Source organism: Trachypithecus francoisi, unplaced genomic scaffold, assembly GCF_009764315.1.
Source record: "Trachypithecus francoisi isolate TF-2019V2 unplaced genomic scaffold, Tfra_2.0 Lachesis_group13, whole genome shotgun sequence".
NCBI classification, from domain to species: domain Eukaryota; kingdom Metazoa; phylum Chordata; class Mammalia; order Primates; family Cercopithecidae; genus Trachypithecus; species Trachypithecus francoisi.
Genome location: NW_022681458.1, coordinates 16,038,806 through 16,057,101, shown reverse-complemented (window position 1 = coordinate 16,057,101; position 18,296 = coordinate 16,038,806). Strand labels below are relative to the sequence as shown.

Sequence of the window (18,296 nt, the reverse complement as noted above, 5' to 3'; positions counted from 1 at the left end):
GGATCAGAGTGGAAGCAAAAAGACAAATTGGTAGGAAGTGTTTGTGGGAGAGGCATTTGAGAAACATTAAGGAAGTATAACCAAAGAGCTTGGATATTCTTTGCATGTGTTTGTATTGGTTGATTGGAGAAAAAGTTTCACAGAGGCATGAATACAGAAAATTCCCAGGTTTGAGGACAAAAGAAATGAAGTGCATGATCATACCATTGGTTGATATAGGGGATAAAGATACAAAGATGAATTCTAAATGGGACATAGAAAGTCATCTGCGGGACATCCCAGTGGCAGCTGGATGTGTGTATTGAGCCGAGTCAAGGAAACTGGACTGGAGAGCTGGACTTGAGAGTTTTTTTGTGTGTGGGGTCCTGTTGAATCCATGAAATAGAAAAAATCAGAACAGGATTCTGGAAAGTATCAACATGCAAAGGATGGAGATGGGAGTAGGGAAAACAACTTATAAAACAGATTGGGAAATAGGGAAAAATTTTTAAAAACAAGTAAAAAATTTTTAAATGCTGCCAGAGTATTATAGAAGCAAAGAAAGATTCAAGAAGGAAAGAATGGTCAACTAGAAAAATGTCACAACAGAGACAAAGACCAAATTAATATATGCATATGTAATTACATACATATATGTGCATATATACATATATTGAATACATGCACATATATGTAGTTATACATTTATGTTATTAAAATTGGAATGCACCCATCAAAACTAGCATTTTTACTGTTTTTTTTTTTTTAATTTTACTTTATTTTTTTTTATTTTTTTTTATTTTTTAATTTTTATTATACTTTAAGTTCTAGGGTACATGTGCATGACGTTTATATCATGTATAACTCCCCAATGCAATCCCTCCCTCCTCCCCCCTCCCCATGATAGGCCCCAGTGTGTGATGTTCCCCTTCCCGAGTCCAAGTGATCTCATTGTTCAGTTCCCACCTATGAGTGAGAACATGCGGTGTTTGGTTTCTCTTCTTGTGATAGTTTGCTAAGAATGATGGTTTCCAGCTGCATCCATGTCCCTACAAAGGACGCAAACTCATCCTTTTTGATGGCTGCATAGTATTCCATGGTGTATATGTGCCACATTTTCTTAATCCAGTCTGTCACAGATGGACATTTGGGTTGATTCCAAGTCTTTGCTATTGTGAATAGTGCCGCAATAAACATACGTGTGCATGTGTCTTTGTAGTAGAGTAATTGATAATCCTTTGGGTATATACCCAGTAGTGGGATGGCTGGGTCATATGGTACATCTAGTTCTAGATCCTTGAGGAATCGCCATACTGTTTTCCATAATGGTTGAACTAGTTTACAATCCCACCAACAGTGTAAAAGTGTTCCTATTTCTCCACATCCTCTCCAACACCTGTTGTTTCCTGACTTCTTAATGATTGCCATTCTAACTGGTGTGAGATGGTATCTCATTGTGGTTTTGATTTGCATTTCTCTGATGGCGAGTGATGATGAGCATTTTTTCATGTGTCTGTTGGCTGTATGGATGTCTTCTTTTGAGAAATGTCTGTTCATATCCTTCCCCACTTTTTGATGGGGTTGTTTGTTTTTTTCTTGTATATTTGTTTGAGTTCTTTGTAGATTCTGGATATTAGCCCTTTGTCAGATGAGTAGGTTGCAAAAATTTTTTCCCATTCTGTAGGTTGCCTGTTCACTCTGATGGTAGTTTCTTTAGCTGTGCAAAAGCTCTTTAGTTTAATTAGATCCCATGTGTCAATTTTTGCTTTTGCTGCCGTTGCTTTTGGTGTTTTAGACATGAAGTCCTTGCCCATGCCTATGTCCTGAATGGTACTACCTAGATTTTCTTCTAGGGTTTTTATGGTATTAGGTCTAACATTTAAGTCTCTAATCCATCTTGAATTAATTTTCGTATAAGGGGTAAGGAAAGGATCCAGTTTCAGCTTTCTACTTATGGCTAGCCAATTTTCCCAGCACCATTTATTAAATAGGGAATCCTTTCCCCATTTCTTGTTTCTCTCAGGTTTGTCAAAGATCAGATGGCTGTAGATGTGTGGTATTATTTCTGAGGACTCTGTTCTGTTCCATTGGTCTATATCTCTGTTGTGGTACCAGTACCATGCTGTTTTGGTTACTGTAGCCTTGTAGTATAGTTTGAAGTCAGGTAGCGTGACGCCTCCAGCTTTGTCCTTTTGACTTAGGATTGTCTTGGCAATGCGGGCTCTTTTTTGGTTCCATATGAACTTTAAAGCCGTTTTTTCCAATTCTGTGAAGAAAGTCATTGGTAGCTTGATGGGGATGGCATTGAATCTATAAATCACCTTGGGCAGTATGGCCATTTTCACGATATTGATTCTTCCTATCCATGAGCATGGTATGTTCTTCCATTTGTTTGTGTCCTCTTTGATTTCACTGAGCAGTGGTTTGTAGTTCTCCTTGAAGAGGTCCTTTACATCCCTTGTAAGCTGGATTCCTAGGTATTTTATTCTCTTTGAAGCAATTGTGAATGGAAGTTCATTCCTGATTTGGCTCTCTGCTTGTCTGTTACTGGTGTATAAGAATGCTTGTGATTTTTGCACATTGATTTTGTATCCTGAGACTTTGCTGAAGTTGCTTATCAGCTTAAGGAGATTTTGGGCTGAGACAATGGGGTTTTCTAAATATACAATCATGTCATCTGCAAACAGGGACAATTTGACTTCTTCTTTTCCTAACTGGATACCCTTGATTTCTTTCTCTTGCCTGATTGCCCTAGCCAGAACTTCCAACACTATGTTGAATAGGAGTGGTGAGAGAGGGCATCCCTGTCTTGTGCCAGTTTTCAAAGGGAATTTTTCCAGTTTTTGCCCATTCAGTATGATATTAGCTGTGGGTTTGTCATAAATAGCTCTTATTATTTTGAGGTACGTTCCATCAATACCAATTTATTGAGCGTTTTTAGCATAAAGGGCTGTTGAATTTTGTCAAAAGCCTTTTCTGCATCTATTGAGATAATTATGTGGTTTTTGTCTTTGGTTCTGTTTATATGCTGGATTACGTTTATTGATTTGCGAATGTTGAACCAGCCTTGCATCCCAGGGATGAAGCCCACTTGATCATGGTGGATAAGCTTTTTGATGTGCTGCTGAATCCGGTTTGCCAGTATTTTATTGAGGATTTTTGCATCGATGTTCATCAGGGATATTGGTCTAAAATTCTCTTTTTTTGTTGTGTCTCTGCCAGGCTTTGGTATCAGGATGATGTTGGCCTCATAAAAAGAGTTAGGGAGGATTCCCTCTTTTTCTATTGATTGAAATAGTTTCAGAAGGAATGGTACCAGCTCCTCCTTGTACCTCTGGTAGAATTCAGCTGTGAATCCATCTGGTCCTGGACTTTTTTTGGTGGGTAGGCTATTAATTGTTGCCTCAATTTCAGAGCCTGCTATTGGTCTATTCAGGGATTCAACTTCTTCCTGGTTTAGTCTTGGGAGAGTGTAAGTGTCCAGGAAATTATCCATTTCTTCTAGATTTTCTAGTTGATTTGCGTAGAGGCATTTATAGTATTCTCTGATGGTTGTTTGTATTTCTGTGGGGTCGGTGGTGATATCCCCTTTATCATTTTTTATTGCGTCTATTTGATTCCTCTCTCTTTTCTTCTTTATTAGTCTAGCTAGCGGTCTGTCAATTTTGTTTATCTTTTCAAAAAACCAACTCCTGGATTCATTGATTTTTTGGAGGGTTTTTTGTGTCTCTATCTCCTTCAGTTCTGCTCTGATCTTAGTTATTTCTTGCCTTCTGCTAGCTTTTGAATGTGTTTGCTCTTGCCTCTCTAGTTCTTTTAATTGTGATGTTAGAGTGTCAATTTTAGATCTCTCCTGCTTTCTCTTGTGGGCATTTAGTGCTATAAATTTCCCTCTACACACTGCTTTAAATGTGTCCCAGAGATTCTGGTATGTTGTATCTTTGTTCTCATTGGTTTCAAAGAACATCTTTATTTCTGCTTTCATTTTGTTATGTACCCAGTAGTCATTCAGGAGCAGGTTGTTCAGTTTCCATGTAGTTGAGCGGTTTTGATTGAGTTTCTTAGTCCTGAGTTCTAGTTTGATTGCACTGTGGTCTGAGAGACAGTTTGTTATAATTTCTGTTCTTGTACATTTGCTGAGGAGTGCTTTACTTCCAATTATGTGGTCAATTTTGGAATAAGTGCGATGTGGTGCTGAGAAGAATGTATATTCTGTTGATTTGGGGTGGAAAGTTCTATAGATGTCTATTAGGTCCGCTTGGTGCAGAGATGAGTTCAATTCCTGGATATCCTTGTTAACTTTCTGTCTCGTTGATCTGTCTAATGTTGACAGTGGAGTGTTGAAGTCTCCCATTATTATTGTATGGGAGTCTAAGTCTCTTTGTAAGTCTCTAAGGACTTGCTTGATGAATCTGGGTGCTCCTGTATTGGGTGCATATATATTTAGGAGAGTTAGCTCTTCCTGTTGAATTGATCCCTTTACCATTATGTACTGGCCTTCTTTGTCTCTTTTGATCTTTGATGGTTTAAAGTCTGTTTTATCAGAGACCAGGATTGCAACCCTTGCTTTTTTTTGTTCTCCATTTGCTTGGTAGATCTTCCTCCATCCCTTTATTTTGAGCCTATGTATGTCTCTGCTTGTGAGATGGGTCTCCTGAATACAGCAGACTGATGGGTCTTGACTCTTTATCCAGTTTGCCAGTCTGTGTCTTTTAATTGGAGCATTTAGTCCATTGACATTTAAGGTTAATATTGTTATGTGTGAACTTGATCCTGTCATTATGATATTAACTGGTTATTTTCCTCGTTAGTTGATGCAGTTTCTTCCTAGCCTCGATGGTCTTTACATTTTGGCATGTTTTTGCAATGGCTGGTACCGGTTGTTCCTTTCCATGTTTAGGGCTTCCTTCAGGGTCTCTTGTAAGGCAGGCCTGGTGGTGACAAAATCTCTAAGCATTTGCTTATCTGTAAAGGATTTTATTTCTCCTTCACTGATGAAGCTTAGTTTGGCTGGATATGAAATTCTGGGTTGAAAATTCTTTTCTTTAAGAACGTTGAATATTGGCCCCCACTCTCTTCTGGCTTGTAGAGTTTCTGCTGAGAGGTCTGCTGTTATTCTGATGGGCTTCCCTTTGTGGGTAACCCGACCTTTCTCTCTGGCTGCCCTTAAGATTTTTTCCTTCATTTCAACTTTGGTGAATCTGGCAATTATGTGTCTTGGAGTTGCTCTTCTGGAGGAGTATCTTTGTGGCGTTCTCTGTATTTCCTGAATTTGAATGTTGGCCTGCCCTACTAGGTTGGGGAAGTTCTCCTGGATGATATCCTGAAGAGTGTTTTCCAACTTGGTTCCATTTTCCCCCTCACTTTCAGGCACCCCAATCAGACGTAGATTTGGTCTTTTTACATAATCCCATACTTCTTGCAGGCTTTGTTCATTTCTTTTTCTTCTTTTTTCTTTTGGTTTCTCTTCTCGCTTCATTTCATTCATTTGATCCTCAATCGCTGATACTCTTTCTTCCAGTTGATCGAGTCGGTTACTGAAGCTTGTGCATTTGTCACGTATTTCTCGTGTCATGGTTTTCATCTCTGTCATTTCGTTTATGATCTTCTCTGCATTAATTAGTCTAGCTGTCAATTCTTCCACTTTTTTTTCAAGATTTTTAGTTTCTTTGCGCTGGGTACGTAATTCCTCCTTTAGCTCTGAGAGGTTTGATGGACTGAAGCCTTCTTCTCTCATCTCGTCAAAGTCATTCTCTGACCAGCTTTGATCCGTTGCTGGCGATGGGCTGCGCTCCTTTGCAGGGGGAGATGCGCTCTTATTTTTTGAATTTCCAGCTTTTCTGCCCTGCTTCTTCCCCATCTTTGTGGTTTTATCTGTCTCTGGACTTTGATGATGGTGACGTACTGATGGGGTTTTGGTATAGGTGTCCTTCCTGTTTGATAGTTTTCCGTCTGACAGTCAGAAGGACTGTCTGTTGGTCTGTTGGAGATTGCTTGAGGCCCACTCCAGACCCTGTTTGCCTGGGTATCAGCAGCAGAGGTTGCCGAAGATAGAATATTGCTGAACAGCGAGTGTACCTGTCTGATTCTTTCTTTGGAAGTTTCCTCTCAGGGGTGACGCCACCCTGTGAGGTGTGGGGTGTCAGACTGCCCCTAGTGGGGGATGTCTCCCAGCTAGGCTACTCAGGTGTCAGGGACCCACCTGAGCAGGCAGTCTGTCCGTTCTCAGATCTCAACCTCCGCGTTAGGAGATCCACGGCTCTCCCCAAAGCTGTCAGACAGAGTTGTTCACGTCTGCACCGCCCCCGCTCTTTCCCCTAATGGACTGCAGCTGTGCGCTGTCCGCAGAGGTAGAGTCTACAGAGACAGGCAGGCTTCCTTGAGCTGCTGTGAGCTCCACCCAGTTCGAGCTTCCCAGCGGCTTTGTTTACCTACTTAAGCCTCAGCAATGGCGGGCGCCCCTCCCCCAGCCTCACTGCTGCCTTGCAGATAGATCGCCGCAGAGGCTGTGTTAGCAGTGAGGGAGGCTCCGTGGGCATGGGACCCTCCTGGCCAGGTGTGGGATATATTCTCCTAGTGTGCCTGTTTCCTTAAAGCGCAGTATTGGGGTGGGAGTTACCCGATTTTCCAGGTGTTGTGTGTCTCAGTTCCCCTGGCTAGGAAAAGGGATTCCTTTCCCCCTTGCGCTTCCAGGTGAGGCGATGCCTCGCCCTGCTTCAGCTCACGCTGGTCAGGCTGCAGCAGCTGACCAGCACCGATTGTCCGGCACTCCCTAGAGAGATGACCCCAGTACCTCAGTTGAAAATGCAGAAATCACCGGTCTTCTGTGTCGCTGGCGCTGGGAGTTGGAGACTGGAGCTGTTCCTATTCGGCCATCTTGCTCCGCCCCCTCCATTTTTACTGTTTTAAAATGCTACTTAATTTTGAGTTGATGCCAATCTCTACCAGTATTCTATGGGCAAACAGATTATAGTGAAACACCATATTGTGGTCCAGTTTATTATTATACAGACTCACTCATACTGTGGGTTTTGTTAAATGCTTAACGGTATCTCCTGTCTTTAAATGTAGTAATGTGACTAGTTTATACCAAGGGGACAAGTTCAATTTCTTAATACTAGCAATACTTGCCAGCTCCCTTACTGTTAGAAAAAAGTTTTTGCATATAAAATAATTCAATAAATTATTTTTAAAAATAGAAAGCAATTACAAAGTAAAAGTTTATAGTATACCAATTTAAATTAATTTAGAAAAACTCTTATTTTGTGGTAGTCTGCCAAAAGTTGAAAAATGCAAAAATTACAGAAAAATAACTCAAGTGAGAACTCAAAACACATTGAAGGTCAAAGCAAAACCCTTATTATTTTTTCCTGAATTGTTGCATTTTGATTTTCATTTCTACTTTGTGAATGGAAATAAATACCTACTTTGATAACCCATCAAAAATTAAAGCTCATGTGGTGATTCATTTCTTTCTTCCAATCCACCTTTTCAAAATAAATGTCAAATCACTGTCTTTTCAGTGAGGATTTGTTTAACAAAGCATCTGCAAAGCCTAACAAATTAATTCATAGGTTTCTTGTGTTTAGAATTCTGTACTCTTCTGAAAAAAACTCAACGATAAAATTTTAAATGTAGTTCTACTGTGATGTAGCTTTATTAGTTCAGATTTTTGGAGTCAATTTCTATTTTCAAAGAAATATTTTATACTATAAAACCATCAACTTGAATTTGGTTTTCAGTTTACTGACTAAAAAATTACATGCTGTCAAACATTGTTTTCTCATCATGAGGATGTTATTTCAGGGAGTCTTTAGAATCTCATTCATTAAATGCAGTAGTTGGCTCCTAAGCAACTTGGAGAAATACTTCAATTAATTTAAAACATGCTCATTGAATTAAGAACAATGAGTTTTAAAATAGTTTCATTAAGGAAAGAGTGTCATTGAATAAATAAGCAATGATTTTTAAAAAACAATGGCATTAAATAACAAACTGCTGTGAAGGTGAGGCTGACATTATTTTTTGTATTATTGCTCATAGGCACAATGAAATTATTTTTCTAAAGTAATTGCCTAGTTTTTCAACATATATATCAACTGTAAAATGAAAAACAACACCGACATACAAAACACTCCAAATCAACTTAACCCTTCAGTCTGACAGATACCAAAGGGCATACTAACTTGGGTCGGCCCTGTTCTCTTGCCTGGGGAGATCGGCCTAAATACAAGCATTTGGCTTCTGAATATGCATCTTAGTACAAAGAAAGGAATTCATGTGGAAGGAGTCATATGCCCCTGGCAGTAGAAAGAAAAGCCCACTATCTTTGATTTTCAGTTTCTAAATTACATTTTAAAATGTTCTAGGTCAAAAAAAGCATCTATTTTTATTTAACAAGGTGACTAAGTGACATTACCATTTGAGGTAATGATATGGTTTGGCTGTGTCCCCACCCAAATCTCATCTTAAATTGTAGTTCTCATAATCCTCATGTGTCGTGAGAGGGACCCAGTGGTAGGTAATTGAATTATGGGGGCAGTTACCTTCATGCTGTTACCGTGATAGTGAGTGAGTTCTCACAAGATCTGATGGTTTTATAAGGGGCTTTCCCCCTTTTTGCTTAGCATTTCCCTTTGCTGCTGCCATGTGAAGAAGGACATGTTTGATTCCCCCTCCGTGATGATTGTGTTTCCTGAGGCCTCACCAGTCATGCTGAACTGTGAGTCAATTAAACCTCCTTCCTTTATAAATTACACAGTCTTGGGTATGTCTTTATTAGCAGCGTGAGAACAGACTAATACAGGTATTTCTGAATGGTTCCAAGGACTTAGTTTCTAGACTTTTGTTTTGTTTTTATTTTAAAATCCTGCATGAAGGCATGATCAGATTACTTCTAACACTTTCCACTCCATGGGAGTTGCTCTTGCCATAGTCCACAACATCCTCCACTTTGCCATATCTACCGGATGGACTCCTCTTTTCGCTTCATGTTCCTCAGCTTCTTGGCACCACTACCACAGTTGCCCATTCGCTGTTGGTTTCATGATACAGTATTCCTTGGTTTATCTTTATCCCAACAGCCATTTCTGCTTAGACTTCTTTGGTCACTTCTCTATTCATCCATTCATCCTTCAGATATTTTATTTGGTTTCTGGCCCCTTCTCTATGGTCATAGACATTTTTAGATCCCCGCCCCACAACATTATTGTCTGAACGAGACTTCCAAATTTGTGTTTCCATTCATGGCCACTCCATTTTTTTTTTTTTTTTTTTGAGACAGAGTCTCACTGTGTCACTCAGGCTGGAGTGCAGTGGTGTGATCGTGGCTTACTGCAACCTCCACCTCCCGGGTTCAAGTGCTTCTCCTGCTTCAGCCTCCCAAGCAGCTGGGACTACAGGCGTGTACCACCATGTCCAGATAATTTGTGTATTTTTTGTAGAGACAGGGTTTCACCATGTTGGGACAGGCTGGTCTCGAACTCCTGACCTCAGGTGATCTGCCTGCCTTGGCCTCCCAAAGTGCTGGGATTACAGGCATGAGCCACCGTGCCTGGCCGCCAAACTTGCATTTGAATCTGTTCCTAAGATATCTCTCTTTGGATATCTAATCGTCCCAACAAGTGAAACATGTTCATAATGGTATTTTTGACCTGTGTTGTGCAAATCTCTCTCGAGTGTTACCATTTTAGTAAATGGCATCACTGTGTGTAAAGCTGTCCAAAGCAAAAACCAGTACTCATCCTTGAGATTTATTTTTCCATCATCCAGTATATCCAACACATGAGGAAAACCTATCAGCCCAATTTACAAAACACCAGTCCAATCCACCCATTTCTCACCTTCTCCCTTGCCAGCCCTTGTTCAAGCCATGCAATAAATGGTGGTAGTAGCCTCCTAACTCTTCTTCTTGGATTCTTGCATTTTTGTTTGTTTGTTTTGTTTTAAACCTTGTTTTTAAAGTGCTTTAAACCATTGAATAGCGTCCACTCACACTTAGGATAAATTCAAACTCTTCACTGTGGCTTAAGGCCCTACATCATCTTATCTCTGTTTCTCCTACGTCATCTTGGTATGTCCTTCACCTCCCTAACTCTTTTCAGTTCCTAGAACTTGCTAAAGCTTACCTGTCTCAGTGCATTTGTACTTCTCTTTCTTCTGCCTAGAATGTTCTCCCCTGACGTGCGTTTTTATCCTTCCCAACCCTTAGGTCTCTGTTCAAAATCACCTCTGCAGAGAGGGCCTTCTATGACCGTCCTGTCTAAAGTAACCCTTTCCTGCATTCCTCTGGAACACCTCTCTCCATATTTATTTATTTTAAAGAACTTGGAATCATGTGCACTTAAATTGTTAGTTTTCTTGTTTGCTTTCTGCTGTTTTAAAAAAGACTCTGATTTTCAAGACACAGGGGACCTTGCTTATCTAGTTACTTCCTGTTTTCCCAGTTCTTAGGACAAGTCTGGCTCACAGTAGACACATGGAATAAGTATATTTGGAGAATGAATAAACCTGACTTCAACTACTTTCATTTCTACTCACACCTAGTACACAGTTAAAGTTATAGAATATAAAAAAGCTTCGTTTTTCGACAAGATTCTTATTGGTGACACATTTCCATTTTAGCTTACCTGTCAACAAGAATCTCACATATATCAAGACAAATATCAATAACTTGCATGCAGTTTTGACAAATTTCAATGCAATTTCTCACATATTTAGATGATGGTTAAGTATTTAATGAACGCTTACTTTGTACCAAGCAGTGTCTGAGTGCCGTTGATATGGTGCCCTGTGTAACCACAGTGATCATTTGAAATAGGTATTGTTACTGTCTCCATTTAAAGGAGTGAAGACTGACAGTAGGCTGTTGCCCAGCGTGGCACAACTTGTGAGCTGGAAAGCTAGGCAATCTAATCCCAGAACGGCACATCCCATGTGAGTCTCCTCATTAAATCAGAGGTCCACAGCATGGACCTTTTCCTGCTCTATACCTGGGATAGGAGGCTCAAAGCAAATCATTGAGGTGCTAAAGACACAGGTCAGTCGGTATCAAGTAAAGTCTTCCGAAAAGGTTAATTCTTTCTGCCATCCACTCACTGTCACAACTAACAGGGCTAGTTTCACTGGATCAGAAATAGATGAAGGCATGACATATGTGGACCCAGTTTACAGTGAAAACTTAATGTGGTTTCTGCCTCCGAAAGCCAATGTGACTCCTATCAAGGATCTGGAAATCAGTTTTTCTCTTTGAGGTGAAAGATGACAATTGAGGATGATGGATTAGAAATGTGAACAGAATGCATTAAAAAATAATGAAAGGAAATATGCCAAAATATTAACTATGCCTTATAGCGATTAGGATATTAATAGAGATTGATATCGAATTATGAGTGATTTTAAAAAATAATTCAACATTTAATAACGTTTATGCTCATAAACAGTTCCCTTCCCACATACACATTCACAATCTAGTGGGACTGCCCACGAAAGTACTAAGAGGAAGTTCTCAAGAGAACTCACACAAATATCAGTGAAGCTCCTTTGTCATTTCTGCTATTTACATGTCCCATCCTACTAGTATTTACTTAACATCCATCTAATATTATTTTACTTGATACACAATTTAGATTTGTCCTCAGCAATAATGGCTGGGAAGTCACAGGGTTTGTTAGCTTTGATTTTTCTCTAATAGACATGAAAATAAATATAGAAAGAGTAAAATAAAAACATCCATGTAAAAGCCATCTTTTACATGGGTAAATATAGAAAGAGTAAAATAAAAATGTCCATGTAAATATAGAAAAAGTAAACTAAAAATGTGCATGTAAAAGCCAGGCGCGGTAGCTCACACCTGTAATCCCAGCACTTTGGGAGGTTTAGACAGGCAGGTAGCTTGAGCCTAGGAGTTCTAAACCAGTCTGGCCATCATGGCAAAACCTCATCTGTATAAGAAATACAAAAAAACTTAGGTAGGCGACCACAGTGGTGCGTGCCTGTAGTCCATTACTCGGAAGCCTTCGGTGGGAGGATCGCTTGAACCCGGAAGTTGAGGCTGCGCTGAGCTGAGGCTGCAGTGAGCAAGAATGCGCAACTGCACTCCAGCCTGGGCAACAGAGCAAGACCATTTCAAAAAAAAAAAAAGCCATCTTGAGTACTACTAAGAGGAGTCACACAATGCCATAGAAAACTCTAAACCATTATGCTGATTTCATAGAAAATCCCCAAACACAGTCCTTTAATGTTTTTTCTTTAAGTTAAATGGAAAATTTTATGGCAGTATATTGATAAAGTATAGTATATTAATATTTTATTATGCTTTATTCATACAGTGTATTATAAAGTGTTCCACTTTAGAACTTGTAAACTTGTGTAATGTGGGAAAATGCTGTTAATAATGTTCCCTGGTACACTAGATAGTGTGAAACCAGTGCCTGGAATTAGCAGGAATAGAAGATATTTTGACTAGGGTGGTGTAATGCTGGCTGAATGGTATAAGATGTAACAGAGGAGAAACTTACATTCGTTATCGGATCATTTTCATTCTCCGTAACGCATCCCTGAAGATTTAAGTTGAGGGTTTTACAGACGATCATGATTCTCTTGGCAGCTTTTTCTTCAAATGGTTTGATCACTGACTCAGGTTCCAAGAGATCTTTTTTTTGAAGTTTCAAGGTCTAAAAAAGTTTTGAATGAGTCACCAAACATCCAACATATAAAAGAAATTCTAAATTATAATCCCCAACTGTATGGATCAAGTTCATATCTGCTTAGAAAAAATTTTGACTTACATCTATGTCTGGATCTAGAGAGAACAGATTTAGCCTCTCCATGTTTCGAGTTGTTCTTACGGTATCTTCCGTTTCTGTGAGGTACTACAGAGAAAATCGTGTTAGTCCTTGGTATCTAAATATCCAGATACAGCCTGACACATCCACATGGCCAAGAAGCAGCCCCTTAGTATTATCACCATTTTAGTATTACCCATTAACACTTGGCAAATCTTGTAAAAGTATCTTTCCTTTTTGAGCTCTATGTGTATGTTAATGAAAACACATAGGTTAATGGAAAGTTCTGAATTAGTTTCTTAGTCTAAATCTTAAAAGAAAGCATTTACGTCTTTTCCATGAAAGCAATTACTAACAAATAACTCAAATTGTTTTTGCAAGTACAATGTCAACTTTATTACCTTTGCAAAGTCTGGGTGTAGGTTGTTCTCTAAAGAATCTGTTTCCTCTGGTGTGCATTCGCAAGTTACAGAATTATCCAGGGAATCTTAAAAAGATATACCAAGTCAGGTGATTAAATATTACTCATGAGTCACACATTCTTCTAGCCTGTGACTTACAAAACTAAGTTAGACTTAAGAGCTAAGAGGGACGTTGGTGAGCCTAAACTTTCATTGTGTTCTGACTCCTGAACCTTGCTGGGTGATCTGGGCCTGGAAATCAGACCCTCTGAGGATCATTTTGGGATTCTTGCCATGATACCATCTTGTGTCTACAAGAACTTTGGATTTTTACACTACATTTATACTTGAGGTTGTCTTGACCTACTTAATTAATGCATACTAAAGTTTTCTTAAATATGTATGTATTTGGTAATTCTCGCTCTCAGGCTGTCAATTTAGAATCTACCTTCTTGCTTCAGCTACTTAAACTCTGTAAGACACTCACTGTAAACATTAATACTATGGTTGTTATTATTAAGTAAATCATAAGTGTAAAAACATCTACTATGGCATACAGTAGTTGTGTTAAAACCAACAAAATCAACAATAGTTTTTTTCCACATTATTCTATGCCTCTTTCACTCTAGAGCCTGAGACGTAGACTAGGAGAACTTAAAGATGCTTTGGTTTCTAGTGTACCATGTGCTGTGCAAAACGCCTGAAAATAGTTTTGTTTTGGGAGGAGTGACTGACTTTGCTGGTGTTGAACTTGCCTTCTCTGCAGCTACAGGCTTGCTTTTCTAACCTTCTTTTCACCTTTTCTTTCCTCTCTCTTGTTCCCTTCTCTTTGCATAAAATGAAGTAGACTCTTATGAAGGAATCAGGATGGGGAGAAAAAAATTTAATCTTATAAAAATTCCATTACCATGTATAATTTCTGAAACTTTCACATATAAGATGATCACAGTATGATCAAAAAGCATAAATGAAAGATGCTTTTTAACTTATAGGAAAGAATTCATATTTGCCTTTACAGAGCATAAAATTCATTAATTAAATTTAATGAAAGGCTAAAAACCACAAAATGCCCCCTAAAAGGTAATGTCCCATTGGACATGAGCACATTTTTGATGCTGTGACAAATGATTCCCAACATCATTTGCTGGGGGACAGCCTCAGATCATTGCGAGTTGACTCTCAATTGTACTTATGTGTGGTGGCCATTACTGTGCAGTAAAGATTTAGGAGTAATTAGTGATTTCTTGGAACAAACAGCCCCAGGGTGGATGAGCTAGAACAGACAGCGACTACAATGCCTAGCAGCTTTAGTGAACCAAAAACACAGGTCACACTGGACAAAGTAAGGAAGACGGCTTCGTATGCTCTCACCGAGCCCCAGATCAGTGAGCTCTGTGCTCCTCCTCCCTTGGAGGGGCCCCTCAGGACTGATTTGCAGAATGCGGTTGAGGGTGTGGATCCATTCATCCATATCTGACTCTGTTTCAGCTGCCAGCACAAAATAGGTCAGGTCATTCATTTTCAATTCAAAGGCATATTTTCTTAGTCTGTTATTCTGTGGTATAAAAAGAAAGAAACAAAAAAAGAGAATACCAAAAAATAAGCCTTCGAGAGAGAGACCATTTATGTGGGCTTGAGGTTCCAAAAGTCTTTCCATACAGATAGGTAACATAAAGAAAATTTTCCAAAACAAGACAAAATTTTAGATGGCTCTGATCATTTTATTTGGTTTCTTTCAAAGCTTATTGTGCTAAGAAATATCTTATTTAGGGTTTTGTTGATTGGATGTACACGTTAGCTTAAACATTTCATCATGGGCATGTGCTTGAGTATATTCTCAACTCTTTGTAAGAGTTTCTTTGAGTTTCTGCCTGGACTTTCTCACCTTATGTTCTGTGATTCATTCCAGGTGGGCATCTGACCCTATCACATCCCAGAGGCAGCTCTTACCGAGATCAGTAACAGGCCCTGTGTTGCCATACTATCTTAAGGACTATTTCTTTCTTCATATCTTCCTTGTCCTTGCAGCATAATTAACACGATGGCCACCTCCTCCTTTCTGACACTCACCTTTCTTCAGTTTCCATGACCACACTCTATTCTGGTTTTCCTTCCACCTCATTGGCTGCCATTTTTTGATCTCCTCTGCCAGCTCTTCCTTCTCATGACCTCTAGTGAGAATCCCAACTATGCCTCAGACTCCTTTCTCTCCTTTATTTCTCATCTATTCCAATGGCCTCAAATGACATCCATGTGCAGTGACACCCCAATTCCTTTCCTGGTTCTGGCTTCACCAACCTCCAGATTCTTCTATAACTTGACATCTCTACTTTGCATTTTGTGACCAACCCACAAAGCCTTGTTCTAGTTCCTGAATGTGTTCCTGTCATGTTCTTGTTGCTGCCACGAGGAAGGCCTGAGACAGGCTGGCCCCCTCCACCACACATGCTCTCACAAGCACAGTGAGCATGGTGTGTGCCCTCATGTACTTACATGATTTGTATCCACTCTTCAGATCTCAACCAAAACTTTCCTCAATTTTCCAGTCTAGGACAAAGGAACAAAGGTCTGGTCCTCCAGAGCACTTACCATGATTTGAAATTATCTGCTTATTCATTTTTGTTTATTTGTTTTGACAAATGCATGTCTCCCTTAAGGCTACCTCCGTGAGGACTGGATCAGTTTTGCTAACCACCAGATCGTGTAATAGTGCGGACACATGAAGGATTCAATAATGGTGGGTTCAAAACCAGTCATATTTTATGAATGGAACAGAATAGGTTCCTATTCCAAGTTGACATTCTAGTAGAGAAGAGGTGAATGGATGAATGATTGAAGGAATGAACAAACAATTGAAAAACAAAGGTTCTCCATTCTGCAGAGAACTAAACTAAGCCAGTGTGATGAGTAGGTACTTTAGATTGGGTGATCAGAAGCAGGCCTTTCCCTAAAGGAGATCTCTGATTTGAAATCTGTAAAAAGGAGAAATGGGCTATTGAAAGTTCAGGGAAGGACATTTAAAGCCGGGGGAACCCAAGAACAAATTGTTACAATTTTATGTATTCCTGGCATGAGACTGGAATGTACATTTAAAGAGAAAACTTTCCCTTAACGACACAGTCTGGTGTTATTTAAGGGGGTGGTTGTTGGAAAGATTACTGAAGATATTTCATCTTTGATTTACTCCAGGCAATTCCTATGCAGGTGTCCAGCTTTTATCAATAAAGCCTGTAGCTTACTCATAATTGTAATAGAGCAACCCTAACACTTAGGACAACTCTATTAAGTAGAATACAAATAAGAGAAGAGCCATAAGATGAAATGAATGGTGTGGGATTGTGGCTAAATAACAATGTACAAAATTCTTTTTGAGAACAGGATTGCTATTTCTTGGTGACAAGCAAAAATTTCTAATACCCCTCTGGCAATGTTCTTTTTCTTTGGGATACTCTCACAGACTGTCCCCAGATAGCTGTTTCTTTCAACATTCACAACAGATTACTAGTGCAAACACAACAATTACTAAACACTGGTTCTGTTCATTTAAATGTCATAACAACCCTATCAGACCAATCACGTTACTCCATTTCACATGTAGTGAAACTGAGTTTTGGGGAGATTAATTAAAATGTGTTTGGGATTATATTGATAGCAAATGGTAGAGAAGGGAAAATAAGCCCTATATATTCTAACAACTGTGCTCCTAATCCTACCCGCTGAGCTGTCTTATGCATTGCACAGAGCCAGGGACACAGAAGATGCTCAGCTGATGCTGGTCTCCTTTCTTGACATTGCCCCAGCACAACAAAGGGGCATCTGTAGCCTGGGAGTTGTGGTTTCTCTCAGTGCTCGAGAACACATAGTGGGGCAACACATAGCCTTGAGAAAAAGTAAAGTTCAGGAACTGAAGGGGAAAGAATTGGCTAAAATGCTAACTATGGTTCTCATGTGGAAATTCACAGCTCGAACATCACTTTCTAGACTTCCAAGGATGAGCCCTTTGCTCCTGTCCATATTTTTGTATTACTGTCAAGTATTATTTATTTCTTTGCCTTATAATGACTTAGTCTCAGGCCCGGCTCTTTATAGTCCACAAGTCTTAGAAGGGCACTACCTAAATTTGTATCCTCAGTGCTTAGTGCAGTGATATAATTGACTATCAAAGAGATATCTGTTGTGTTCATATTTTGTGTTGGACAAAAACATAGTGAGTCCCTGCTCTTGCAGAATAGGAATGACAGGCATTAAGCAATTAATCAGACAAATGTGATATCAGAAAACAAAGATACTTAAATTGTGTATAAATGTTTTGAAAAAGAGGTATTAGGTTCTATGAGAACATAGAATAGAAGTATTTGGACAAGTAAAAGGTCAGAGTTGCATTTTGAAGAAATCATTTTGACTGCAGTGTAAACAGAGTGGAGGGTACTCAGAAAGCCCATGGCCTCAAACTTCAGTGTGCAAACCAAACATCTAGACAGCTTCCTTCTGAAGGCAAATTCCTAGATGCCCCACTCTTCCCAGGAGGACTGGGGTAGATGTCCTCCACGTGCCCTCACACACAGCTCTGGGATGTTCTGATGAAGAAGGGCTACAAAACTGCCTGTCACCTACACTGATAGACAGTCTAAGGGCAAAGACAAGATGGCTGCAGAGCAGGTATAAAAGGGAAGACAGGTGTCCTATCACAGCACAATTTCCTTCAAAAAACAACAGGAATAGAAATGCACACTCAGGGCTGGGCGCGGTGGCTCACTCCTGGAATCCCAGCACTTTGGGAGGCCAAGGTGGGCAGATCACTTGAGGCCAGGAGTTTAAGACCAGCTGGCTGACATGGTGAAACCCTGTCTCTACTAAAAATACAAAAATTAGCTAGGCATGGTGGCGCACGCCTGTATTCCCAGCTATTTGGGAGGTTGAGGCAGGAAAGTTACTTGAACCCAGGAGGTGGAGGTTGCAGTGAGCCAAAATTATACCACTGCACTCCCAGCCTGGGTGACAGAGTGGGTCTCTGTCTCAAACTAAAAAAAAAATTAAAAAAAAGGAAAGAAATAGACACTCATAAAAGCACTAGAAATGTCCAGAGTTTGGCACACAACTTTTGCTAGGACATTTTAACTATTTGATTATA

General features: G+C 39.6%; 1 protein-coding gene and 1 long non-coding RNA gene across 6 annotated transcripts in view; one reads left to right on the top strand and one right to left on the bottom strand.

Annotated features, from left to right (window-relative positions):
* The window catches only part of DOCK10 (dedicator of cytokinesis 10), a 286,919-nt gene that overhangs the window by 104,662 nt on the left and 163,961 nt on the right, over nucleotides 1-18,296 (bottom strand). For all 4 annotated transcript variants that reach the window (XM_033230043.1, XM_033230041.1, XM_033230042.1 and 1 more), the window contains exons 8-11: nucleotides 14,537-14,720; nucleotides 13,166-13,251; nucleotides 12,768-12,851; nucleotides 12,498-12,653 (exon numbers count right to left, since the gene is read on the bottom strand). In XM_033230043.1, the coding sequence (XP_033085934.1) occupies nucleotides 12,498-12,653; nucleotides 12,768-12,851; nucleotides 13,166-13,251; nucleotides 14,537-14,720 (510 nt within the window). The remainder of the gene's footprint in view (nucleotides 1-12,497; nucleotides 12,654-12,767; nucleotides 12,852-13,165; nucleotides 13,252-14,536; nucleotides 14,721-18,296) is intronic.
* Nucleotides 1-18,296, top strand: part of LOC117094446 — a 340,510-nt gene that overhangs the window by 276,493 nt on the left and 45,721 nt on the right. The gene's annotated exons all lie outside the window — the stretch shown is intronic.